Source organism: Myotis myotis, unplaced genomic scaffold, assembly GCF_014108235.1.
Source record: "Myotis myotis isolate mMyoMyo1 unplaced genomic scaffold, mMyoMyo1.p scaffold_m19_p_3, whole genome shotgun sequence".
Taxonomy (NCBI): Eukaryota; Metazoa; Chordata; class Mammalia; order Chiroptera; family Vespertilionidae; genus Myotis; species Myotis myotis.
In genome coordinates this window covers 105079393-105106852 of record NW_023416335.1, presented here as the reverse complement: position 1 = coordinate 105106852, position 27460 = coordinate 105079393, and the positions used below count along the sequence as shown (strand labels likewise).

The window sequence follows — 27460 nt, the reverse complement described above, 5'->3', positions numbered from 1 at the left end:
CTCTTTCCTTTGGGGGTTTCTTTGTCTACCCATGTTTGATCTCACTGACATATCTAGACGTTGAGTCGTTCAGTGGCTGCTCCCTTGGTGGCAGTGACTCCTTGGGTGTTGTTTCCTCTTCGGGCGGTTGCGGTAGCAGCTGCTCTTCAGTTGGCAGCAGCTCCTCTGGTGGGTGCTGTTCACAGCTGTGGTGGCTCTTCTGGCTGGTGGGGCGAGGTTTCACGTACAGCTGCTGTTCCTCAGCAGAGGGTGTGGTGCTCAGGAGGTTGCTGTTGCTTGGATCTGCTGCGTTGATTTAAAGGCACAAAATACAACACAACAAGGCACCACGTACCAGGCACTATACACAAATATATTCACGATATTAATAACCCCAAATAAAGGTGACCACCTGAATTAAGAGAATTAGGGGATAAGGAAGAAGGAAGAGAAAAAGATAAAAGAGAAAAAAGAAAAGAAAAGTAGGGACCAAAAAAAGGAGTGCAAAAATGAAATTGGGAAAAAGGAGGGGGGGAAATAAAAGCGAGATAAGAAAAGAAAAGAAAAAAAAAAGAGCGAAAAGAGAGAATGAAGTGGAAGAGGGGAAGAGACTTTTTTATATGAGGAGAATACTCCTATAGAACAGCCATTAATCCTAACAAATTCCAGCAACAGCTCCCTGGAGATGAATGCAAACTAGAAACAACCAATAATATAACGATGAAAATAGAATGGAGAACACTAATCCCAAAATAAAATAAAGAGAAAATAAAATGGCACTTTGAAAAAAAAATGGTAAAATGGTAGCAGTAATAATACTGGTTAAAAATAAGAAGGTAGTAATTAAAAGGGTAAAATCAGGTGATGGAAAAAAGAAGAGAAAAAAAAAGAAGAAAAGAAAAAAAAATAAAAATAAATAAAATAAAAATAAAAATAAATTGGTTTCTTAGTTAAAAGGTGAAAAAAGAAAAAAAAAAATATTGCAGTAGTGAAGGTCCTTCGGTTCTTCTATTCTTCAGTGTGGCTCGCCTTAGACCTGCCAGGTATTCAGGAGGGTGTTGAGTTTCCCTGCGATACACTGTTCCTCTGTGTTGTAAACCACAGTCCTTATTTTAAAGCAAGCCGCATTTGTTTCCCAGACTGCCTTATTTTGTGTTTAGCAAAGAGTCAGTTTGTGGGTCAGCCTCTGGGTGGCAGTGTTCTGGGGTTGGCCTCTGAGGCTATAGGGCCTCTCTGTCCAGTGGGAGTTCACTGCCCAGAGCTGGCTGCGTAATAGTTACCAGTGCTGTGTTGTTGCTGGGATTTGAAGTTTAGTTCTTTCCTTAGAGTTTCGTTGTTATTTATTGGGATATATTTCTTTGTTTCCTAATTTTATCTGCCCCCCTGTGTTTGTTTCTATGTATTAGGTAGATCTATTATGTCTCCTAATCTTGGCAGGGTGGCCTTATGTAGTAGGTGTTCTGTGGGGCCCAGTGATGCAGATTCCCTGATCTCCAGAGCCTGGTCTTCAGAGGTGTCCCTTGTTTGAGTTATGTCTGCTCTCCTGTTGTAGTTGAGCCTTGATAGCTGTTGGCATGTGAGTGGATTGTGCTGACCCTCAGGCTTGCTGACTATGAGGATTAACTACAACCACAGTGTATTACCTGCTATGTAGGGGCTGACCCCATGAAGTACTACTTGGCCCAGTGGGCAGTGGTACTTGCTGAGACCTCCCTTTGGGTGTGACACTTGCAGAGCTAATTGGGTGGTGCACTGTTGTGATTTGAAGCCTACCACCAGGTATGTTGTTTCTGAGGCCTCTTGGGAGTGAGCAGCTGACTCCAACCTTGTGCTACCTGGTAGGTGCTACAGAGCAATCCGCAGTTGGTAGCTGCCTGTGCTAGACCTGGGGACACATGGGAGAGGCCACACTGGGAACTGAGACCAGCTACCACCAGTACCAGGCCTGGGACCACTCAGCAAAAGGGTTCTCTGAGGCATGCTACCACCTACTAGCTGCCTACAAGGCTCAGATACTGAAAGAGGGCTCTGGGGATACATGAGTTGGGTGAGGCAGGGTGTCAGGGAGTCTGGTGTTCACCAGGCTAATGCAGATTACTGGTGTTCATCGGGCTAATTTGTACAGGGGAGCTCTTAGCGCAGGAAAAATGGCACTTACCCACCAGTTACGTGGGAGGAGCATTTAACACAGGAACAATGAATGGGGCCTGTCCCTCCTCTGAAGCCACAAAACTCAACTTCCTCCTTGTTTGTCTCTGGCATTCCTGGAGCTGCTGTCCTTCCACTAGAGCCCAGGGTGAGTGCATGTAATGAAATTTTGTGTGTTGTTTCTTTAAGAGGACACCTGGCTTTCCAGCAGCCTCCTGTCACATCTGGCCAGACCAAATCCTTGTTGATTTTCATAGATCTTCCTGACACTGGTACTCCAGGCTGGGAAACCAGGTATGGAGTTGGGACTTCTTGCTCCTCAGGCAGACCTTTGCAGCTGACATATCCCTACTAATTCTAAACCACCACACATGTAAGTGGGACCAGCTCTTTTCACTGTTCCTCCGCACTACTAATCTTGACATGTTTTTTTCTTTATATCCTTAGTTATAGGACTTCTGTTTAGCTTGTCTTTAGATGGTTCTCCAGGTTAATTGTTCTACAATGTACTGATTTTGATGTGGTCATGGGAGCAGGTTAGCACAGTATTTACCTACTCTGCCATCTTGACCAGAACTCTCTGAGACTTGTTTTATTTAAAATAAGGGTTTATATCAATTTGTTCTTAGTTACTTCAACTGTGGGCATTATTTCTCAAACTTGGACATAAGTCATATAGTTACAAGTTCTATGCCTTAGATATGAAAGGTTCTCAATCTACTTCTGAACATTCTTAATTATTAATACTCCCTGTCGTGTGAGGGTTAGACATATTTTCTATAAAACCTTTGAAATATATACTCAGAATATTGAAGCTGAGGCTCCTGTTCTGTTGAGCAGTAATCACAGGCTGCACCAACTCTAGTTCTTTATCTTGGTTTTCCTAGAAGAGTGACTTAGTAGTGTTTACTATGATCTGATTGCTTAGCCTTAGATGAATCATTTACCTGCATATTCTTCAGATTATTTACAAACTCTATTAATAGTATCTGCCAATTTTATAAGGAATTTGTAAAAATTAGTTAGTGAATGTCTATAATGCTGTTTAAGTCCTTCAGAGATTAATTTTCAATATACAGTAAATCTTAATCACATGTGTTATGCTAGGCACCATGCTACATGCTAGTATGCAGAAGTTGAATAAAGTATAGATTGTACTTTTTAGCTTACATCTGGTTGAGGAGACATGTGTAAGTCAGCACGTGTAGCATGTGACATGCTATGAGGTAGGTTGTTCAAAGTGTAGTAGGAAGACAAAAGTAAGGAATGATTCATTTGAGTGCAATCAGAAATATAAATTCAGTTAGGATCATGCATCTTTTATTGTTGTTGTTGTTAATCCTCTCCTGTGGATATTTTTCCATTGATTTTTCAGAGAGAGTGGAAGGGAGAGGAAGAGACAGAGAGAAACATTTATGTGAGAGAGATACAACGACTGGTTGTCTTCTGCACATGCCCTGACTAAGGCTGGGGATCGAGCCTGCAACCTAGATATGTGCCCTTGATCAGGAATTGATCCCACAACCCTTTAGTCCACGGGCCAGTGCTCTAACCACTGAGCAAAACAGCGAGAGCTAGAATCATACACATCTTAACTATAATTAGCAATTAGCTTTTCAGAGCTAGAATTGAAATGTAACTTTTTTTTGGTGATTAACATGGAAAATTGTGCACATCAAATTTTTAAAAAATAAAATGTAGATTCAGGAGCACATCCAATTGTAAGTGACTGTTAGGAAAATCATATTATGCAATGGAATACATAAAAGTGTCAAGAGTAATTGTCAGTGTCCAAATGCCCATGGCAAATAGACATTCTCCTGGCAGCTTTGGAACTGGACAACCAGTGAGTCTGGGCTGCCTGCTACTTCTTGAGCCAAGTAAGCAGAGACAGGATTGAATCATATATGAGCATTTATTCCAATAATGTCGGCAGTTTGGAGAGAGCAGCAGGTCATCCACAAAAAATTTGCTCTATCCCTTTAAGCCAGCTACTTAAGTTGGGTAGAAGGAAAAAGATTACATGGGAAAGTAAGAAATACAGGCATAGAAAAGTAGGCAAGGTATAATGGTTACAGCTTACAGGCAATGAGGGCTAGCGGAGTTCTCAAGGGGCAGGCTTCTCCGAGCACCTCCAGAATTAAATTACATGCAACAAAGTTGTTAATCTAGGCAGTTCTTGGAAAAGCAGGATGGACTGCATCCCGATGTTAGCTCCCATGTTCCAAGTGTACAGTCCTCAGCCAGGTTAGAAGGTGCTTTCTCTAATCAGAACCGAACACTCACGGTTAACAGAGCATGATTAATATTTCTTATAATTATAGCTAGTTCCAATATTCTATTTCTGTCCCTAACAGCATCACCAACAGGTTGATGTCCACAGAAGATTCTTCAGGGGTGCAAGCAGTATGGGTAGGTGGAGGATTTGAATTTCATACCCAGATTCATAGTTTTTACAATTCCATGTGCTATTTCAGAAAGATTCATCATTTACTGCATTAAAGGGGAGGAGCCCTTGTCTGTACTCTCCAACCCCGATCTGCCGTGGTTCTGCTTTTCTGACCCTGCAGTGGAGGTCACTGTGGATTAGGATGTTAAGGAGGAGCAAGTCTTTTCTTTAAAGTCTGTGGTAAGATGGTGATGTTGCCCACAGTTACTGCCAACTGCAGTGCTCCTGTCCACGTGCTTTAGTTGGGGCCTTGTGGTGTGATTCAATTTACCATGTCTTTGTTTGTAGCATTTTCAGATTGCAAATCTTGTAACTTCTAATCCTGTTCTCAAGTCACTCTCTCTAATAGAGTGAAAAAAATAAAGTGAAAAAACAAATACCTTTATCTTGTAATTCCAATCTCAGTATAAACAATAAAACAAAATTACACTCTAAAAATGGAGATCTGAGCGAGGGTAGTCTGTCACTCCAGCTCCATGGCAGCTCCTCAGTGGCCTGCCACTGCCATTGCTGCCACCACCACTGCCAACACCACCGCCTACACTCCTCCCAGACAAAGAGAGATTTAACCAGGCCAAAAAGGCAATTAAATTAAATTTAATTTAATAAACGTTGGCTTCGCTAGGAGAATCTTTCAAAATGGTGGACTTTGGTTTTGTTTTATTGTTGTTATTTTTCTTGGTAATACTGTTAAGGGCAGAAATAGAATATTGGGAACTGTAGCTATAATTACAAGAAATATTAATCATGCTCTGTTAACTGTGATTGTTCTATTCTGATTAGAAAAAGCACATTCTAACCTGGCTGAGAGTTATACGCCCTAGGACATGGAGCTAACATCGGAATGCAGTACAGCCTGCTTTTCCAAGATCTGCCTAGATTAGCAACCTTGTTGCATGTAACCTGGTCCCAGAGGCAACTGGAGAAGCCTGCCTTCTGCAACCTCCGCTCCCAGCCTGCATTACCTGTAAGCTGTAACCATTATACCTTGCCTACTTTCCCATGCCTGTAATTCTTTCTTTCCCATGTAATCTTTGTACTTCTACCCAATTTAAGCAGCTGGCTTATGGGGAGGGGTAGAGCAGATTTTTTGTGGATGACCTGCTATTCTCCCCATGCTTCCAACATTATTGGAATAAATGCTCATATATGATTCAACCCTCTCTGCTTAATTGGCTCAAGTAGTGACAGGCATCCAGACCCATTGGTTGTCCAGTTTCAACACTAGGACTAATTTCCTTATCTTTTTCAGGTTTCTCTTTGTCTTGCTTTTCAACTTTCTCCTCCTTTTTCGGGGGTAGTGGGTGGCATACTACTATGCCACTTGTGCCACCAGCTGAGAATTGATTGGAGGTTTTTCTGATGGCGGTGCCTTTTCTCACATCACAGATGCTCATTTATAAAGGCTTCTACACTGTTTCTGAAGGCGCAGATGCTACAATCCCAAAAGCCTTCCTCTACGGCAGTGGTTCTCAACCTTCTGGCCCTTTAAATACAGTTCCTCATGTTGTGACCCAACCATAAAATTATTTTCATTGCTACTTCATAACTGTAATGTTGCTACTGTTATGAATCGTAATGTAAATATCTGATATGCAGGATGGTCTTAGGCGACCCCTGTGAAAGGGTCGTTCGACCGCCAAGGGGGTCGCGACCCACAAGTTGAGAACCGTTGCTCTATGGCAGGTTTCACTTGCCTTTTTGGCCTGGTTAAATCTCTCTTTGTCTGGGAGGAGTGTAGGCGGTGGTGTTGGCAGTGGTGGTGGCAGCAATGGCAGTGGCAGGCCACTGAGGAGCTGCCATGGAGCTGGAGTGACAGACTACCCTCGCTCAGATCTCCATTTTTAGAGTGTAATTTTGTTTTATTGTTTATACTGAGATTGGAATTACAAGATAAAGGTATTTGTTTTTTCACTTTATTTTTTTCACTCTATTAGAGAGAGTGACTTGAGAACAGGATTAGAAGTTACAAGATTTTTTAGTGGCCCCAGCTCTACCAAATACTGTATTAGCCCTGTGTTAGGGGCAAATTTATTTAACTTCCTTGAGCCTCAGTTTCATCAACTACAAATGGGAATGTTATAGGAGAGGAGAGGGCATCATCGCCCCTGTCCCTGTGCCCCCTGGTTGTTGCTGGGGGTGGACTTTTTGCCATATCCTGAGAAAAGGAATTTTCTGAGACTCACAGAGGAGATGTGATAGAGTAGAAAGCTTTATTTCCATGGAATTACATCTTGGGTTTCCAAAGTGCCATTTTTCTTAGTCCAGTCATAGAAATATAGCTGGGGTTTTAGTGGAGCTAAAAGCAGAGCCAGTATCCAGAGTTTCCTTTCTATGTTGGAGCCGGGTCCATCCAGCTTCAGGCTATCTTATTTTGTATTTTCCCACTGCAGTTCATTAATCCATTGTGTGTGGGGTCCATCCACATGTCTGTGGGCCATACGGTCCAATGCAAGAGAACCAAGAGTGTGAATGGAGCAACAAGAGAGTGAACTTTGTTTAGGGGATTATATAGTCCCAAATGTTTGTGCACTTGCAATGGTCATGCCCATCCTGACCAACCATCTCTGTCCCCAGGTGTGATTGATAGAAAAGTACCTTTCCTATGTCACCCCAATTTTACTGGGCATGAGTCTGTGTTCCCTTTGTTGGATCCCGAGGGAGTGTGAAATGGCAGCTTCTGGTGAATCTGCCCAAATGACATGGCTATAATGTCTGGCCTTTCCTTTGCCTTTTTTTCTATTATTATTAACTAGCTAATGACAGCAGTATAAGAATAACTTCTCCGTCTCACAAAAATTATGATGTAACAGTATTTTTTAAAAATAATACATTTCATGTATGCCTATAACAATTTTTTTCCCCTCTCTTAAGTCTAATTGAAATTTCCTTTGAGTTTTAATTGTGACTTATTTGCCTTGCAGCACAGTTAGGGCACAGACTAGTTGGAATACTATGATTCTCCCTTAGTCTCTGTGAACTTATAGTTAGTAGGGGATATAAGACAGTGTCAACCAATGGTTGTTGGCACCAATTCAGCACCAACAGCAATTTCCAGTTTGGAGTGCAGTGAAGAAGAAAACTTTACTCAGTGCAAAACACCTCAATTGTGATTACAGCACAGCTGTGAACAGAGCATGGCTATGAGACAGCCCTGTGGCCACGCCCCTCTCCAACTAAACAGTTCTGCTCTGCTCCATTCTGTGCCAGTCTGCTATAACCTGTTCTGGTCTGCTTTCCTCTGCTCCATTGAGACATCTTTGGTATTTTTAGTTTAGCCAGGGAAATGCAATCTTCAGGCTTCAGTGGAAAGGGAAAGTGTACTCTCCGGTAGGGGAGTTGGCTTATATAGACAGAAATTCCCACCCCTGGTCCCAGATTGAAATATAGTCCATATGTGTAGAAGTATAGAAATGAAAAATAGCTGTAACTATCACTGCCTGAGAAAATAAAAACAGTGGGTGTTTTATACCCAGAGCTGCTTTTATATCCAGAACTTCTTTTTGTCACTCAAGCATTTGTTGAACACTCCTATTTGCTTGCCGTATATTGGGCATTACAAGGGGGATAACAAAAAAGAGTAAATCATTTCTTCTTCCCTTGAGCTATTTATAATGTAGTTGGGGGGAGATTACTAATACTTATGGAAAAATTACTGAGAGTATGGTACAAATGTATAGTTATAATACTTTATGTGGCCTGGACTCATAGCTGTAAGTTCAGGAGAAATAAGAGTGGTTGGATTTATTCCACAGGAGATGGAATTTAAGCCAGATCCTGATAGATCCAGATGGGAAGTCTTAACTGTGATCCTTGGATATGTCTCAGGAAGTCTGAAATTTCACCTAAAATGGTATGCTGCTTTGTATGCATACACAGTTTTAAGGAAGAAGTTTATATCTTTTGTTATATTTGCAGGACATTTTTTGTCTCCCAAAATTTTAACACCAGTGTCTACATGAATACAAGAAATATAATATAGCACTTATTGGGGACAATGAGCAACCTCACCAAGATAAGCCTTCCCTCTTATGTGGGGAACCTAATACAAGGTCAAGACAAATTTGGGCTAAATGATAGCTGTAGGGAGTAGAGAGGAAATATTGGCTTTACCTCTTCTAATACTGTTCACTGTAATGCAGCCTTTTAAAAATGTTTATATTTGGTTTCTTAGGAAAATATTCAATGTGCTCAAGAAGAAATAATATAAAGAGTGGGGCAAAAGTAGTTTTATAGTTGCCTGGCTTGTGTGGCTTAGTGGTTGAGCATCGACCTACGAACTAGGCGGTCAGGGTTTGATTCCAGATCCTTGGGTTGTGGGCTTGATCCCCAGTAGGGGGAGTGCAGGGGGCAACCAATCTATGATTCTCTCTCATCATTGATCTCTCCCTCTCCCTTCCTCTCTGGCATCAATAAAAAAAATATTTTAAAAAAGTAGGTTTACAGTTGTTCATATGGAAAATAATACAAGAATAAACTTTCGCATACTCACAACTGTAAACCTACTTCTGCCGTACCCTTTATTATTTTAAGTATTGTATGACTTTACCCTCTTGCCTTTTTTTTTCTTTTTAAAAAAATTGATTTTAGAGAAGGAGAAAGAGAGAGAAATATCCATGTGAGAGACATATATTGATTGGTTGCCTCCCATATGTGCCTGATCAGGGATGGAACCTGCAACCTAGGTATGTGCCTTGATGGAGAATCGAGCCTGCAACCTACTGGTACACGGGATGACTCTCCAACCAACTGAACCACACTAGCCAGGGCTATCTCCTTCTTTTTTAACTGAAGGAGTGAGGTAATCAGAGATAGATTTCAAATGTAGTACTGCTCTTTTATAAAATTCAAACTTAGTCTTTTTCTAATGGCTGGGTGCTACTGCCTTAGATTCATCTCTTCTGCCCTAAGGGTTATTTATAATCTAAGGGTTGCCATATTTGGGGGTATGGGGAAGTTGAGTTTAAGAACAAAGATCTTTGTCAGATGCAGCAAGACTAGAGGGAAACACACACCTTTTATGAGATAGAGGTATATCCTTGTTTATATCCAGACTGGAGGCCTGATGCAAGAGATTTGTGCAAGAGTAGGCCTTCCTTCCCCTGGCTGCCGGCACCGGCTTCCCTCTGGCACCTGGGACCCGGGCTTCCCTCTGGCCCCCTCCAGCCACCGGCAGGCACCCAAGGACCCGGGCTTCCCTTGTAGCCCCAGCTTCATCCAGAAGGACGTCTGGTCTAACTAGCATATTACGCTTTTATTATTATAGATAAGGTCTTTTGCTTTCCATGCATTGGCATCATACTTGACCTTTCCTATTTCTCCACCTTTATCTTTCTTTATTCCTCATCTTATGCTTTGGAATACTGAAGAACTTGTAGTTGCCTGTATATACTATGATATAGCTTGGCATTGTGATTTTATTTACACTTTCTGCTGCCTCTTTCTCATTTCTTTGGTCCATCAATTCTTATTCTTTAAGATCCAGCTCTGATGTTCTTTCTTCTAAGAAGCCTTCCATGTTTCCCGAAATAAGTTTTTCTCCTTCATGCCCCTAGAGTACTCTGTGTTTATCTTCTTTACTAGGTTTTAAACTATATTTGAAACTCTTTAAGGGCAGAGATGATAGTGTTTTATCACTCACATGCACATAGCATAGTTCCCAGCAGTAAGAAACAACTATAAGGAATAAGAGAAATCAGTATGACTCCCAGGTTTTTTGCTTAGCTGGCTGGGAAGTGGTGCTTTTCATCTCCAGATCAGATTACAGGTTCAAGAAGACGGGAGTTGCCCTAGCTGGTTTGGCTCAGTGGATAGAGTGTCAGCCTGCAGACTAAAGGGTCCTGGGTTTGATTCCGATAAAGGGCAAATGCCCAGGTTCCAGGCTTGATCCCCAGTAAGGGACATGCAAGAGGCAGCCAATCAATGATTCTCTCTCATCATTGATGTTTCCAACTCTCCCTCTCCCTTCCTCTCTGAAATCAATAAAAAAATGTTTTTGAAAAAAGGAAGCCACAAGATTTTGCTTGGCTTATGAGTGGCAAGGACTGCAAGGGCTAGAATTACTGTCCTAAGAAGCAACCTCCAACCAATTAGGGACAGGATTCAGTGGATACACAACCCAGCCTTTTCTCCTCCTGGTGAAAAATTCCAAGGGTTACTTTTCATGCCTCACCTGATGCTCTGTACAGCAATCAGCAGTCAGGTGCCTATTTTTTCACAGTTACTGTCATAACTATAGTTCTTGACACAGTGCCTGGCCCACAGTAAGTGCTGATTAAATTGTGGCAGTTTGCCCCTGTCTGAAGGGCAGTAGTCATGTGCAGCCCACCCCTGTCTGAGGAGCAGCAGCCGCACACAGCCCGTCCCCTCCGAGGAGCAGCAGCCACATAAGCAGCCCACCCACTGCTGCGAGCAGCCGTGCGAAGACCGCCCACCCAAGGAGCCACCGCCAACTGAGGAGCAGCTGCTGCGATGACTGCCCAAGGAGCAGCCACCACCCAAGTGGCCACTGCTGCCCGAGGAGCAGCCCCTGCACGACTCGACACCTAGATCCTTTGGTGAGAGCAAAAATGGGGAGACAAAGAAACGCCCAAAGTAAAGAAAAGGAGGAATCACCAGAAAAGGAGCTAAATGAAATGGAGGCATGCAATGTGTCAAAAAAACACAATTCAAAATAAGAATCATACAGTTCATAAACTGGATGGATGAGAAAGTCAACAACTTATGTAAGAATCGAGAGGAAGTAAAGAGTGATATAGCTACAATAAAAAACACTATGGAAGTTTCAACAGTAGACTAGAAGAAATGGAGGACTGAATTAGCAAATTATAAGAAAGGGAAGCAAAACACCCAAACTGAACTGCAACTGAAGAAGAAAATTAAGAGACAGGAGAAGAGCCTAAGGGAGCTTTGGGATAATATGAAACGAAGCAACATACGAATAATAAGGGTACCAGAATGACCCCTATTATTAAGAAGAGGAACAAGGGTTAGAAAACCTACTTGAAGAAACAATGTCAGAAAACTTCCTTGATATGGGTAAGAAAAACATCACATAAGCCTAGAGAGTCACAAACAAGATAAACCCCAAAAGAGCCATACCAAGACATGTCATAATTACAAGGCAAATGTTCAGGACAAAGAGAGAATCTTAAAGGCTGCAAGAGAGAGACAGAAAGTTGCGTACAAGGGATCTCCCATTAGATCAAATGATTTCTCAACAGAAACACATCAGGCCAGAAAGGAATGGAAAGAAGTATACAAAGTGATGTAAAGCAAGGGACTGAATCCAAGAATACTCTATCCAGCAAGGCTAGCATTCATAATTGAAGGGGAAATCTAATTTCAGAACAAGGGACTCACCTCAGAACAAGGAACTCACACGAACTGAAAGTGAAGGGATGGAAAAAATATCTTCCAGGCAAATGGAAAAGAAAAAAAAAAGTTGGAGTAGCAATACTTATATTTGACAAAATAGACTTCAAAGTGAAGGCCATAATAAGAGATAAGAAAGGTCACCTCATAATACTAAAGGGATCGATATAACAAGAGGATATAACTCTGATAGACATATATGCACCCAATGCAGGAGCACCCAAATACATTTAAAAACTCCTGGGAGATATCAAGGGAGAGATTGACAACAATAAAATCATAGCAGGGGACTTTAATACCCCACTGACATCACTGGATAAATCCTCTAGACCAGTGATGGTGAACCTATGACACGTGTGTCAGAGGTGACATGCAAACTCATTTTTTTGGTTGATTTTTTCTTTGTTAAATGGCATTTAAATATATAAAATAAATATCAAAAATATAAGTCTTTGTTTTACTATGGTTGCAGATATCAAAAAATTTCTCTATGTGACACGGCACCAGAGTTAAGTTAGCGTTTTTTAAAATGCTGACATGCCAAGCTCAAAAGGTTCGCCATCACTGCTCTAGACAAAAAATCAGTGAGGAAACAGCAATCCTAAATGACTCATTAGATCAGAAGGACTTAATTGACATCTTCAGAACATTTCACCCCAAAGCCATGAAATACACATTCTTCTCAAGTGCACATGGGACATTTTCAAAGATAGACCACATATTGGGTCACAGGCAAAGTCTCTCCAAATTCAAGAAGATTGAAATCATATCAAGCATCTTCTCAGACAAATGGCATAATATTAGAAATAAACTATAATAAAAACAATCAAAAAAATTCAAACACTTGGAAGCTGAATAGCATGCTATTAAGCAATGATTGGCTTACAAAAGAGATCAAAGAAGAAATTGAAAACATCCTGAAAACAAATGACAATGAAAACACAACAAACATCCTGAAAACGAATGACAATGAAAACACAACAATCCAAAATATATGGGACACAGTGAAAGCAGTCCTGAGAGGGAAGTTTATAGCTCTAAAGGTGTACCTCAAAAAACAAGAAAAACTGGTAATAAATTATCAAACTCTACAACCTAAAAGAATTAGAGAGCAACAAGAAAAGCCCAGAGTGAGCAGAACCAAAGAGATGATAAAGATCAGAGCAGAAATAAATAACACAGAGACCAAAAGAGCATTACAAAAGATCAATGAATCCAAGAGTTGGTTCTTTGAAAAGGTAACAAGATTGATGAACCTCTAGCCAGCCTCACCAAGAAGCAAAGAGAGAGGACGCAAATAAACAAAATCAGAAATGAAAGAGATGAAATGACAACAGACCCCACGGAAATACAAAGGATTGTAAAAAAAAAAAAATACTATGAACGACTCTATTCCAACAAACTAGACAACCTAGAGGAAATGGACATATTCTTAGAAAAATACAACTTTCCAAAACTCTGTCAGGAAGAATCTAAAAATCTCAATAGGCCGAATACTCTGGAGGAAATTGAAGCAGCCACAAAAAAGCTTCCAGCACCCTAACCAGTTTCACTCAGTGGATAGAGCATCGGCCTGCTGACTGAAAGGTCCCAGGTTCAGTTCCGGTCATGGGCATGTACCTTGGTTGTGGGCACATCCCCAGTAGGAGGTGTGCAGGAGGCAGCTGATCGATATTTCTCTCATTGATGTTTCTACCTCTGTATCCCTCTCCCTTCCTCTCTGTAAAAAATCAATAAAAAAAAATAAAAGCTTCCAGCAAACAATAGCCTGGGGCCAGATGGCTTCACAGGGGAGTTTTACCAAACATTCAAAGAAGAACTAAAACCTATCCTCCTCAGAATATTCCAAAAAATTCAAGAGGAAGGAGCACTTCCAAGCTCACTCTATGAAGCCCGCATTACCCTAATACCAAAACCAGGTAAAGACAACACAAAGAAAGAGAATTACAGGCCAATATCCCTCATGAACATAGATGCCAAAATCCTCAACAAAATTCTAGCAAATTGGATCCAGCATTATATCAGGAAGATCATACACCATGAGCAAGTAGGATTTATCCTGGGGATGCAAGGATGATACAATATCCACAAATCAATAAACGTGATACATCACATAAACATCATACTCAATGGGCAAAAACTAAAACCATTTCACCTAAGAACAGGAACAAGACAGGGATGCCCACTTTCACCACTCATGTTCGACGTAGTACTGGAAGTGCTAGCCATAGCAATTAGACAAGAAGAAGAAATAAAAGGTATCCAAATTGGAAAAGATAAAACTGTCATTTGCAGATGATGTGATACTGTATGTAGAAAACCCTAAAGACTCCATCAAAAAATATTAGGCTTAATAAACGAATTCAGGAATGTAGCAGGATACAAAATTAATGCCCAAAAATCTATGGCATTTCTAAACACCAATAGTGAACTTACAGAAAGATAGACTTAAAAAAAACAAATCCCATTTACCATTGCATCAAAAAGATTAAGATACCTAGGAATAAACTTAACTAAGGAAGTAAAAGACTTGTACTCAGAAAACTACAGGACACTGAAAAAATAGATAGAGGAAGACATAAACAGATGGAAGAACATACCTTGTTCATGGATTGGTAGGATCAACATCTTTAAAATGTCCATACTACCCAAAGCAATCTATAGATTCAATGCACTCCCCCATTAAAATACCAACAGTGTATTTCACAGTCCTAGAATGAACACTCCAAAAATTCATCTGGAATTTAAAAAACAACAACAACAACAACAAAAACCGAATAGCTGCAGCAATCCTGAGAAATAAGAACAAAGTAGGTGGGATCTCAATGCCAGATATCAGGCTATATTACAAACCCACTATTCTCAAAACTGCCTGGTACAGGCACAGGAGCAGACATAGAACAATGGAATAGATTAGAGAACCCAGAAATCAACCGAGACCACTATGCTCAATTCATATTTGACAAAGGAGGCAAAAGCAATGGAATCAAGACAGTCTCTTCAATAAATGGTGTTGGGAAATTGAACAGATACATGCAGAAAAATGAAACTAGACCAGAAACTTACACCATACATAAAAATAAACTCAAAATGGATAAAGGACTTATACATAAGATAGGAAACAATAAAAATCTTAGAGGAATCCACAGACAGCAAAATTTCATACATATGCCGAAGCAATATATTCACTGATACAGCTCCCAGGGGAAATGGAAACTAAAGAGAAAATAAACAAATGAGACTACATCAAAATAAAAATCTGCACCGCAAAAGAAACCATCAACAAAACAAAAAAGCCCACTGCATGGGAGAACATATTTGCCAATGTTATCTCCGATAAGGGTTTAATCTCCAACATTTACAGGGAACTCATACAACTTAACAAAAGAAAGATAAACAACCCAATCAAAAAATGTGTAACAGACCTAAATAGATACCTTTCAAAAGAAGACATACGGAAGGCCAAGTGACATGAAAACATGCTCAAAGTCACTAATCATCTGAGAAATGCAAATCAAAACAACGAGGAACCATCCCACACCTGTCAGAATGGCTATCATCAACAAATCAGCAAATGTCAAGTGCTGGCGAGGATGCGGAGAAAAAGGAACCCTCATGCACTGCTGATGGGAATGCAGACTGGTGCAGCCACTGTGGAGAACATTATGGAGTTTCCTCAAAAAACTAAAAATGGAACTCTCATTTTGACCCAGTGATTCCACATCTAGGAATATGTCCTACAAAACTAGAAACACCAATCAGAAAGGATATATGCTCCCCTATGTTCATAGCAGCACAATTTACAATAACTAAGAATTTGGAAACAGCCTAAATGCCCATCAGCAGATGAGTAGATTAAAAAACTGTGGTACATCAACACAATAGAATACTACGCTGCTGTAAAAAGGAAGGAACTCCATTTGCAACATCATGGATGGACCTGGAGAGCATTATGCTAAGCGAAATAAGTCAGTTGGAGAAAGATAAATATCACATGATCTCACTCATTTGTGGTAATGAACAACATAAACTGATTAACAAGAGATTCAAAAGACAGAGAATCATTGATCAGACCATCAAATCTCAGAGGGAAGGCAGGAGAGGGTGAGGGGAACTAAAGGACTTTATGCATGTATATAAGCATAACCAATGGACACAAACACTAGGGGGTTGAGAGCATGAGCAGGGGTGGGATGGGGGGCAATGGGGATAAGGACACATATATAATACCTTAATAAAGAAAAAAATATAAAAAATATAAAGACAGCAGTTTTTTTTGCATTAGTCCTGATGAAAGATAGTGATTGCTTATGTATATTTGTAAAAGCCCAGCGGCCTAATGGCATAACAACCAGAACCACTGGTCGACCAGTTGCTATGATGCACACTGACCACCAGGGGGCAGATGCTTTATGCAGGAGCTGCCCCCTTTTGGTCAGTGCACTCCCACAGTGAGAATGCCACTTAGTTCGCTGGGATTAGCGGCTGCTCAAGCAGCGGGAGCAGCCGCAAGCAGGCCCAAGGTGAGGCTGAGCCTCTGCACCTATCAAATACCTGAGACAATCCAGACTCTGGCCTGACCAGACTGCGGGGAGTTGGCATAGGCAGATGGCAAGAGGGCACATGACTGTGGACCCCCTGGATTGTGACAGGGATGTCTGACTGCAGATTTAGGCCCGATCCTGCTAAACCTGCACCCGAGGGGTCCCAGATTGGGGAGGGTGCAGGCTGGGCTGAGGGACACCCCTCCAGTGCACAAATTTCGTTCACTGGGCCTCTAGTTCAATAATCAAAAATAAGCCAAGTTAACAATGGGCAGCAGATTTGAATAGCTGTTGTTCCAGAGATATACAAATAACCAGAAAGCACATGAAAAGATGTTCAGCATCATTAGTCATTAAGGAAATGCAAATCAAAACCACAGTGAGTACCACTTCATATACCCTAATTTGTCCTCTTTCGAAAAGTGTCGATTTAGGTCCTTTGCTCATTTTTTTATTGGATTGTTTATCTTCCTTTTGTTAAGTTGTATGAATTCCCTGTAAATGTTGGAGATTAAATCCTTATCAGAGATAACATTGGCAAATATGTTCTCCCATGCAGTGGGCTTTCTTGTTTTGTTGATGGTTTCTTTTGCTGTGCAGAAGCTTTTTATTTTGATATAGTACCATTTGTTTATTTTCTCCTTAGTTTCCATTGCTCTACGATCCATATCAGTAAAGATATAACTGCAACAAATGTCTGCTATTTTGCTGCCTGTGGATTTTTCTAAGCTTTCTAAGATTTTTATGGTTTCTCGTCTTACATTTAAGGCCTTTATCTATTTTGAGTTCATTTTTGTGTATGGTGTAAGTATGTGGTCTAGTTTCATTTTTTTGCATGTACCTGTCCAATTTTCCCAACACCATTTATTGAAGAGACTATCTTAATTCCATTGTATGCTCTTTCCTCTTTTGTCAAATATTAATTGAGTATAATGGCTTGGGTCGATTTCTGGGTTCTATGTTCTGTTCCACTGGTCTTTATGTCTGTTCTTGTGCCAGTACCAGGCAGTTTTGAGAACAGTGGCTTTGTAGTATAGCTTGACATCTGGTATTGGGATCCCTCCAATTTTGTTCTTCTTTCTCAAGATTGCTGCCTCTATGCAGGGTCTTTTTTTATTCCAGATGCATTTTTGGAGAGATTGTTCTAGGTCTTTGAAGTATGCTGTTTGTATTTTAATGGGGAGTGCATTTAATCTATAGATTGCTTTGGGTAGTATGGACATTTTAAAGATGTTGATTCTACCAATCCATGAAGACAGTATATTCTACCATTTGTTTATTTCTTCCTCTACCTCTTTTTCCAATGTCCTAGAGTTTTCCAAGTACAGGTCTTGTACCTCCTTAGTTAACCAGTTAACTGCCACAGGTCCAAAATGGAAACCATCCCCACACGCCATGATATTTTGAATTTAATTTTAAAAATCAATTTGCAATGAATATTATAAAAATAAATATATTACTCACAATTTAGGTGTTCTTGAATATTTTCAGTTGAAAATTCTAATGGAAAATGGCTTTTTAAAGTGTCTATAGACACTTATGGCATACAAAGGGTTTACTCCTAGGTATCTTACTTTTTTTTTTGGTTGCAATGGTAAATGGGATTGTTTTTTTTTAATTTCTCTTTCCATAAGTTCACTATTGGTGTATAAAAAAGCCATAGATTTCTGGTGATAACATAAAATAATAGAACATTTTAATAAAAATTAATACTCTTTCTTGAACATTAACTTACCAGACACTGAATAACTGCACAAGTTATTAAGCATAACACAAGTAAAGCTATTTTTCTTGTTCTCCGAAAGCTAAATATTTCCTGTTGTATACACCAAACAAGTTGGTACAAGACTAATGAAGTGGCAATCGGCTGCTAAAATATTCGCTGCTAGTATTAGTGTAGAAAAATGGTGCACCTGAGCATAAGGCTCATAAGAGAAATGAATGCAACATGATTATAGTAATTAGTGATTAGTGAATGTTGTAGTTCACTATTAATAATTATGTAAAGAATAGACCAAGCCCTAGCCAGTTTGGCTCAGTGGATAGAGCATTGGCCTGCAGACTCAAGAATACACCAAGATGGTGGCATAAGTAAACACTGGAAATTGCTGCCTCGCACAACCACTTCAAAAATACATCTAAAAGACAAAACAGACATCATCCAGAACCACAGGAAGGCTGGCTGAGTGGAAATTCTACAACTAGAAGGAAAGAGAAAAGCACACTGAGACTCAGAGGAGATGCGGAAGTAAAGTGCAGAGGTATGGAGGTGCACGTGGAAAGAGCTGGAAACTGAGGACATGGTTGTTTTTTTCAATCGGGAGGGAGTCTCAAGCTCTCGACTGCTCTGAACTCCAGTTCTGGGCAAGTCTCTGGGGACCCAGACTCATACGGGGAGAAACTGGACTGTCGGGCATGGGGCGGAACTCGAGGGCAGCTTTCTCTCAGAGGTACTTGCAGCAATTACCACGGGACACTGAGACATGGAGCCTCTTAGGGCAGGGCTGAGGATCAGCCATAGCTGTTTGTTCCGCCCTGTTGATTCCCTGAGACACTGCCCCACCCAAGCTATGTGCAGAGGCTTTTGTATATGAATGGTCTGGTCCTTTGCAATCTAAAATTACCTAACAGACTGCAGCTGGGTCAGAGAGACCCAGAACATCCAAAATAAGGCCCAAGGCCCCACAGCAGCTTGCATTGCCCCACAGCTGGGCCTCATCTGAGGACCTCCAAACCCCAAACAAGGAAGAGGAATCTGCAGATCTCTTTGTAGCTCCTGCTGGGTAGCCTCAGGCAGAGGCTAAATTAGCACCTCCTTAGAGATCCAAGAGCCAGTGTACGCAGTGTTCAGAGTGGGACCATCCAGATTACAACTCCTCAGATCCATAAGGGACACACTCAGGGGTCAGACTCAGTGAGCACCAAAGCCCCACTGAAGCAAGTCTTGCCCCATAAGGGTTTCTCCAGCACAGAAGTTTTCCCACTGTAGACACAGCTGATTCTCACAGCCAATTGGCCTGGAAGTCAATTCCTCCCAGTGATACCAACAACAATCAAGTCTTAACTACAAGACTGTACACAAAGCCCACAAAGGGGTGCACTAAGAGTGTCCACCTCAGGTAATTGGGGAGGCTGAGCCACTGGGCCCTATAGGACATCTAACACAGAAAGCCACTCTATCAACACAGGGAAGCAACCAAAATGTGGAGACAAAGAAACAAGTCACAAATGACAGAAATGGAGGAAAGCAAACTACTGGATATAGAGTTCAAAACCACGGTTATAAGGTTTTTCAAAATTTTCTAGGAACTGCCAATAAATTTAGTGAGACGCTCAAGGATATGAAAAAGGACCAACTAGAAATTAAGCATACACTGACTGAAATAAAGAATAACATACAGACTCCCATCAGCAGACTAGAGGATTGCAAGAATCAAGTCAAAGATTTGAAATACGAAGAAGCAAAAAACACACAACCAGAAAAGAAAAAAGAATCCAAAAATATGAAGATAGTGTAAGGAGCCTCTGGGAGAACTTCAAGTGTACCAACATCCGAATTTTGGGGGTGCCAGAAGAAGAGAGAGAGAGCAAGATATTGAAAACCTATTTGAAGAAATAATGACAGAAAACTTCCCCTACCTGGTGAAAGAAATAAACTTACAAGTCCAGGAAGCACAGAGAACCCCAAACAAAAAGAATCCAAAGAGGAACACACCAAGACACATCATAATTAAAATGCCAAGAGCAAAAGACAAAGAGAGAATCTTAAAAGCAGCACAAGAAAAACAGTTAGTTACCCACAAGGGAGTACCCATACAACTGTCAACTGATTTCTCAATAGAAACTATGCAGGCCAGAAGGGAGTGGCAAGAAATATTCAAAGTGATGAATGGCAAGTACCTACAACCAAGGTTACTCTACCCAGCAAAGCTATCATTCAGAATTGAAGGTCAGATAAAGAGCTTCACAGATAAGAAAAAGCTAAAGGAGTTCATCACCACCAAACCAGTATTATATGAAATGCTGAAAGGTATCCTTTAAGAAGAGGAAGAAGAAGAAAAAGGTAAAGATAAAAATTATGAACAACAAATACATATCTATCAACAAGTGAATTTAAAAATCAAGTGAATAAATAATCTGATGAACAGAATAAACTGTGGATATAATAGAATCAGGGGCATAGGAAGGGAGTGGACTGACAATTCTTGGGGGAAAGGGATGTGGGAAGAGACTGGACAAAAACGTACACCTATGGATGAGGATATTGGGGGGGGGGGGTAAGGGCAGAGGGTGGGTGGGAACCAGGTGGAGTGGAGCTATGGGGGGGAAAAAGAGGAACAACTGTAATAATCTGAACAATAAAGATTCAATAATAATAAAAATAATAATTATGTATAACAGGATATTGTAAAAATTAAGTGATGAAATTTTTATTAAACCATTTCTTACATACTGTTATATTGGGTAGGCCGCCAAAATATTCGTTGTGGGCCATGTGTTTGACATGCTTGCTTTAGGGTTTTCTATGTACAATATCATGTCATCTGCAAATAATGACAGTTTTACTCCTTCTTTTCCAATTTGTATACCTTTTATTTCTTCTTCTTGTCTTATCACTATGGCTAGCACTTCCAGTACTATGTCAAATAGTAGTGGTGAGAATGGGCATCCCTGTCTTGTTCCTGTTCTTAAGGGAAATAGTTTTGGCTTTTGCCCATTGCGTATGATGTTGGCTGTAGGTTTTTCATATAAGGCTTTTATTATGTTGAGGTATGAGCCCTCTATTCCCACTTTGCTGAGGGTTTTTATTAAGAAAGAGTGTTGGATTTTGTCAAATGCGTTTTCTGCATCAATTGATGTGACCATGTGATTTTTATCTCTCAATTTGTTTATGTGATATATCACTGAAAGGTTCAGAATGGGTGGGGGTCGCACACCTATGACATGAAGCCATAATGTATCAAAAGAACTTTTATTCCAGACACCTGGGTGCAGGTGGGCTGAGTCCAAAAAAGGAATCAGTGGAGACTGAAGGGAGAGGCAGATTTTTATTAACTTCTGCTGACTGCAAGCTGTTTCTGCTGATCTAAGGGTCTGGTCCAGGGGTGGGCAAACTTTTTGACTCGAGAGCCACAATGGGTTCTTAAACTGGACCAGAGGGCTGTAACAAAAGCATAGATGGAGTGTTTGTGTGAACTAATATAAATTCAAAGTAAACATCATTACATAAAAGGGTATGGTCTTTTTTTTTCAATAGTTTTATTCATTTCAAATGGGCCGGATCTGGCCCGCGGGCCATAGTTTGCCCACGGCTGGTCTGGTCTGTCCTTGGTTCCTCCTATCGCCAGATGTCTAGTGGTTATCTAGGCTATGCGGAACTCAAGGCTGCAAGCTTTCTGCAAGATATCCATTAAGCACAATAAGTTTCCTCTTCCCCATTTATCTTTAACCCTTTTAATGATGTATATTGATTTGCGGATATTGTACCATCTTTGCATACTTGGAATAAATCCCACTTGGTCATGGTGTATGATCTTTCTAATGTAATGCTGGATCCGATTTGCTAGAATTTTGTTGAGGATTTTAGCATCTGTGTTCATGAGGTATATTGGCCTATAATTTTCTTTCTTTGTGTTGTCTTTATCTGATTTTGGGATTAGGTTAATGCTGGCTTTATAGAAAGAGCTTGGAAGTGTTTCTTCCTCTTGAATTTTTTGAAATAGTCTGAGGAGGATAGGTGTTAGTTCATCTTTGAATGTTTGGTAAAACTCCCCTGTGAAACCGTCTGCCCAGGGCTTTTGTTTGCAGGAAGTTTTTTTTATTACTGCTTCAATTTCCTCCATAGTTACCGGCCTATTCAAGATTTTTTTATTCTTCCTGATTGAATTTTGGAAGATTGTATTTTTCTAGGAATATGTGCATTCCTTCTAGATTGTCCAGTTTGTTCAAATAGAGGGTTTTTTTAATAATCCTTTGTATTTCTGTGGGGTCTGTTATTTCGCCTCTTTCATTTCTGATTTTGTTAATTTGGGTCTTCTCTCTTTGCTTCTTGGTGAGCCTCGCTAGAGGTTCATTAATCTTGTTTTGTTTTTTTTTTTGTTTTTTCAAAGAACCAGCTCTTGGTCTCATTGATCTTTTGTATTGTTTGTTTTTATTTTTATTTCTATGTCATTTATTTCTGCTCTGATCTTTATTATCTCCTTCCTTCTGCTCACTCTGAGCTTTTCTTGTTGCACTCTTTCTAATTCTTTAAGTTGTAGTGTTAGATAAGTTACTAGAGGCCCCGGTACACAAATTCGTGCATGGGTGAGTTCCCTTGGGGTGGCCGATGGGGATCAGACCCCAGCTTGCACCCCGAGGCTCGCAGCCCCAATTCATGCACCCAGCTTCGCAGCCCCGCATCCCCACCTGGCATCTTGCTATTCCCTGACACTGCCCCTCACCTGCTCCACCATTCCTCCTGCGGGGTGATATATTGGGGCCAGGCCCACCCCAGTGCCTGTGCAAGAGGCGGCAGCCCCGCCCCCTGCCGCCGCCATTGGTTACTGTCTGCGGGGCAATTGGTCTGGACCGGGCCCCCCGCAGCTGCTGCTGGTCGCTGTCTGCAGGGCGATCAGTAGGGCGATTGGGTGCCTGCTCACTCTTGTTGCGGCCTATCAGGCCAACAGTGCCTCCACTGCTGCTGGCTGTCAGTGTCACCATGTTCCGTGCCACCCCCTAGTGGTGAACGCACATCATAGTGAGCAGTCAAACTCCCGGTTGAACTCCCTGTGGAACAATTTGCATATTAGGCTTTTATTATGTAGGATTACCAGTGTTTCTTGCTTTTTTTTATTGTTTTATTGCTTAAAGTATTACAAAGGTATTACATATGTGTCCTTTTTTTTCCCCCGCCCTTGACAATTCCCTGGCCTCCCCTACCCCCCAGTGTCTTATGTCCATTGGTTATGCTTATATGCATGCATACAAGTCCTTTGGTTGATCTCTTACCCCCCTCCCTCCTGCCCCTCACCCCTCCCCGGCCTTCCCGCTGCAGTTTGACAATCTGTTTGAGGCTGCTCTGCCTCTGTATCTATTATTGTTCAAAAGTTTATAATGGTCTCTATTATCCATGAATGAGTGAGATCATGTGGTATTTTTCCTTCATTGACTGGCTTATTTCACTAAGCATAATGCTCTCCAGTTCCATCCATGCCGTTGTGTTTCTTGTTTTTTGAGGTAGACCAGTAATGCTATGAACTTCCCTCTCAGGACTACTTTCATTGTGTCCCATAAATTTTGGATTGTTGTGTTTTCATTGTCATTTGTTTCCAGGATGGTTTTATTTCTTCTTTGATCTCTTTGGTAACCCACTCATTGTTTAATAGCATACTATTAAGCTTCCAAGTGTTTGAATTTTTTTGATTGTTATTGTAGTTGATTTCTAATATGCCATTGTGGTCTGAGAAGATGCTTGATATGATTTCAATCTTCTTGAATTTGGATGGGCTTTGCCTGTGACCCAATATGTGGCCTATCTTTGAAAATGTCCCATGTGCACTTAAGAAGAATGTGTATTTCATGGCTTTGGGGTGAAATGTTCTGAAGATGTCAATTAAGTCCTTCTGATCTGGCAAGTCAGTTAGGATTGCTATTTCTTTGTTGATTTTTTGTCTAGAGGATTTATCCAGTGATATCAGTGGGATATTAACGTCCCCTATTATGATTGTACTGTTGTCCTTCTCTCCCTTGATATCTTCCAGAAGTTTGTTTTTGTTTTTTTAATGTATTTGGGTGCTCCTGCATTGGGTGCATATATGGTTACCAAAGTTATATCCTGTTGTATCGATCCCTTTAGAATTGTGAACTGGCCTTCCTTATTCTTGTTATGGCCTTCACTTTGAGGTCTAATTTGTCAGATATAAGTATTGCTACCCCACCTTTTTTTTTTTTTCATTTCCATGAAAGATAATTTCCATCCCTTAACTTTCAGTCTGTGTGAGTCCCTTGTTTTGAGGTGGGTCTCTTGTAGACAGCATAGATATGGGTCATGTTTTCTTATCCCATTCAGCCACTCTGTGTCTTTTGATTGGAGCATTTAGTCCATTTACATTTAAGGTTATTATTGATAGGTACTTGTTTGTTGCCATTTTTATTTTTTGTGCCTGTGTTCCTTCTTCTCTTTCTATTTCTTCTTTTTACACCAGTCCCTTTAGCATTTCTTGCATTGCTGGCTTGATAGTGATATACTCCGTTAGCCTTTTTTTGGTGTGTCTGTGAAGCTCCAGATTTCCCCTTCAATTTTGAATGATAGCCTTATTGGATAGAGTATTCTTGGATTCAGTCCCTTGCTTTGCATCACTTTTTATACTGCCTTCCATTCCTTTCTGGCCTGATGTGTTTCTGTTGAGAAATCCTTTGATAATCTAATGGGAGGTCCCTTGTAGGTAACTCTCTGTCTCTCTCTCTTGCAGCCTTTAAGATTCCCTCTTTGTCATTAATGTTTGCCATTGTAATTGCGACATGTCTTGGTGTGGGTCTTTTGGGTTCATCTTGTTTGTGACTCTCTGTGCTTATGTGACGTTTTTCTTCCCAAAATCAGGGAAGATTTCTGACATTATTTCTTTAAATAGGTTTTCTAATCCTTCCTGCTCTTCTTGTCATTCTGGAATCCCTAATATATATATGTTGCTTCATTTCATGTTGTCCCAAAGCTCCCTTAGGCTCTCCTCATGCTTTCTAATTTTTTTTCCAATTGCTGTTCAGATTGTGTGTTTTCTGACCTGTCTTCTAATTTGCTAATTCAGTCCTCCACTTCTTCTAGTCTACTGTTGAAACATTCCATAGTGGGTTTTTTTTAATATATTGTATTGATTTTTTACAGAGAGGAAGGGAGAGGAATAGTTAGAAACATCGATGAGAGAGAAACATTGATCAGCTGCCTCCTGCACACTCCCTATCGGGTATGTGCCCACAAGCAGGGTATAGGCCCTTGACTGGGATTGAACCTGGGACCCTTGAGTCTGCAGGCTGACGCTCTATTCACTGAGCCAAACCGGCTAGGGCTCCATAGTGTTTTTTATTGTAGCTATATCACTCTTTATTTCCTCTTGATGATTCTTACGTAAGTTGTTTTTCTTATCCAGACGATTTAGAAACTGTATGACCCTTACTCTGAGTTCTTTTTCTGACATGTTGCTTGCCTATGTTTCCTTTAGTACCTTTCCTGGTGACTTCTTAACTTTGGGGTTTTTTACTTTGTCTCCCCATTTTTGCTCTTACCAAAGGATCTAGACCCAGTGGTTCTCAACCTTCCTAATGTTGCGACCCTTTAATACAGTTCCTCATGTTGTGGTGACCCCCAACTTCATTGTTACAAATTGAACATAATTAAAGCATAGTGATTAATCACAAAAACAATATGTAATTATATATGTGTTTTCCGATGGTCTTAGGTGACCTCTGTGAAAGGGTCATTCGACCCCAAAAGGGGTTGACCCACAGGTTGAGAACCGCTGATCTAGACCTTGAGTCACATGGGGCCTATGGCTGCTGTGGCCGGCTTGGTGGCAGGTTGTGTGGTCGCAGGGTCCTGGTTTGAAGTGGTGGGCCCGGCAGTGGCTCCCGCAGTTGCGGCGCCCAGGTTTTCAGGACTTCTTAAGGACATTGAAGCAGGGATTGAGGTAGAATGTGGGGCAGTTATAATGTTGACATTATGATCATGAGATTTGCTTAGTTGTATATCTGGTTTTCTCTTTTTTTGTGAGGTGGTTAGAGGGACTACTGATTTATATTAGACCCTTAGTAAACACTGAAAGTTTTCGGTCTTGACTGAAGAATAAATTTAGTCTACATCAGCCATAATCACAGAATGAAATAGGAATTACATATCCTATTTAAATTCTCTGTAGCATTTATGAGTGCCACCCAAACTTTTTATAAAATTTCCTGTTGATCTCTTGATATTACACTCAATTGGTTTCTCTTCCTGTGTTTTTCATTATTTCTTAACCTCTGGGTTCCCCTGGCACTCTGTGCATACACCTATCTGAAAATGTATATCATATTGAAATTCGTTATTCATATGCCAGTTTTGCATCTAGACAGTGAATTTTTTAAGAACAAAAATTGGGTCTCATTCTTCTTATAACTCTAGTGCCTAACACTGCAAGAGAGTCCTGTTAAACTAAACTGTTAAATGTGGAAAAGAAAAGTGATACTATTTGCTTTTGTGTAGACTCTTATTAAAAGAGGAAAGCAAGAATCCCACATTTCTGGTGTCCCTCCATTCTGCTACTGCTGTCGAAGTAATTGTAAAGTGGAGCTTTATTGTTTTGTAGCTCAAAGACTTAGTTCACTAACCATTTCCTATTGAATAAACTTCATATTTCTTAGCTCTCTGTCAAATTCCTCCCGGTGCATCTTAACTGAACTTTCTATTCTTCTTTATGTATACTTTATGCTAATTAAACTGAGCTACTTCCTATTCCCCCTTTTCATATTTATATGCTTTTGCTGGTATTGTATCTTCTTTGTGGCTTCCACCCAATCTTGAGATGTTCATATAGATGCTGCTTCCTTCATGAAGCTTTCAGTCATCTCCCTGCCCTCTCCAGCCTCTACCAAAAAAATCATTTCCCCATCTGAACTCTTAATTAGACTTTGACTGTAGTATAGCATTATTTTTGTACCCTGTGAAGTCATAAGTTCTTTGAGAGCAAGGTTCTTGCCTTTGTTTTCTCTGCTGTCTTGCATTAATAATTGAATTGAGTATAAATTAACTTTTTAAAATTTTTTAGCCTTAAAGAAACTATTCAGAGGACTATCTTGTTAAAAATTCTTCCTCTGCATTGATCTACAAGTAAATGCACTTAATCGAGAGAGTGTATAGGTTTAAATAATGTATTTATTCCTGCAACCTCAGTTTAGGAAATAACTTTTGTTCCAGATTTACATTTACCTAAAATATATTTGCCATTCTTTGTAT

General features: G+C 40.5%; 1 protein-coding gene across 18 annotated transcripts in view; it reads left to right on the top strand.

The window, feature by feature from the left end:
- Positions 1 to 27460, top strand: part of BCL2L13 (BCL2 like 13) — a 231199-nt gene that overhangs the window by 164415 nt on the left and 39324 nt on the right. The window contains exons 7-8 of one of the 18 annotated variants that reach the window (XM_036301928.1): positions 4485 to 4539; positions 5360 to 5502. The exons of 15 other annotated variants lie outside the window; for them this stretch is intronic. In XM_036301928.1, coding sequence (XP_036157821.1) covers positions 4485 to 4539; positions 5360 to 5400 — 96 coding nt within the window. In that variant the 3' untranslated portion in view covers positions 5401 to 5502. Of the gene's footprint in view, positions 1 to 4484; positions 4540 to 5359; positions 5544 to 27460 lie in introns of those variants that run through there. 2 more of the 18 variants (XM_036301922.1, XR_004966423.1) reach the window with 2 other exon arrangements.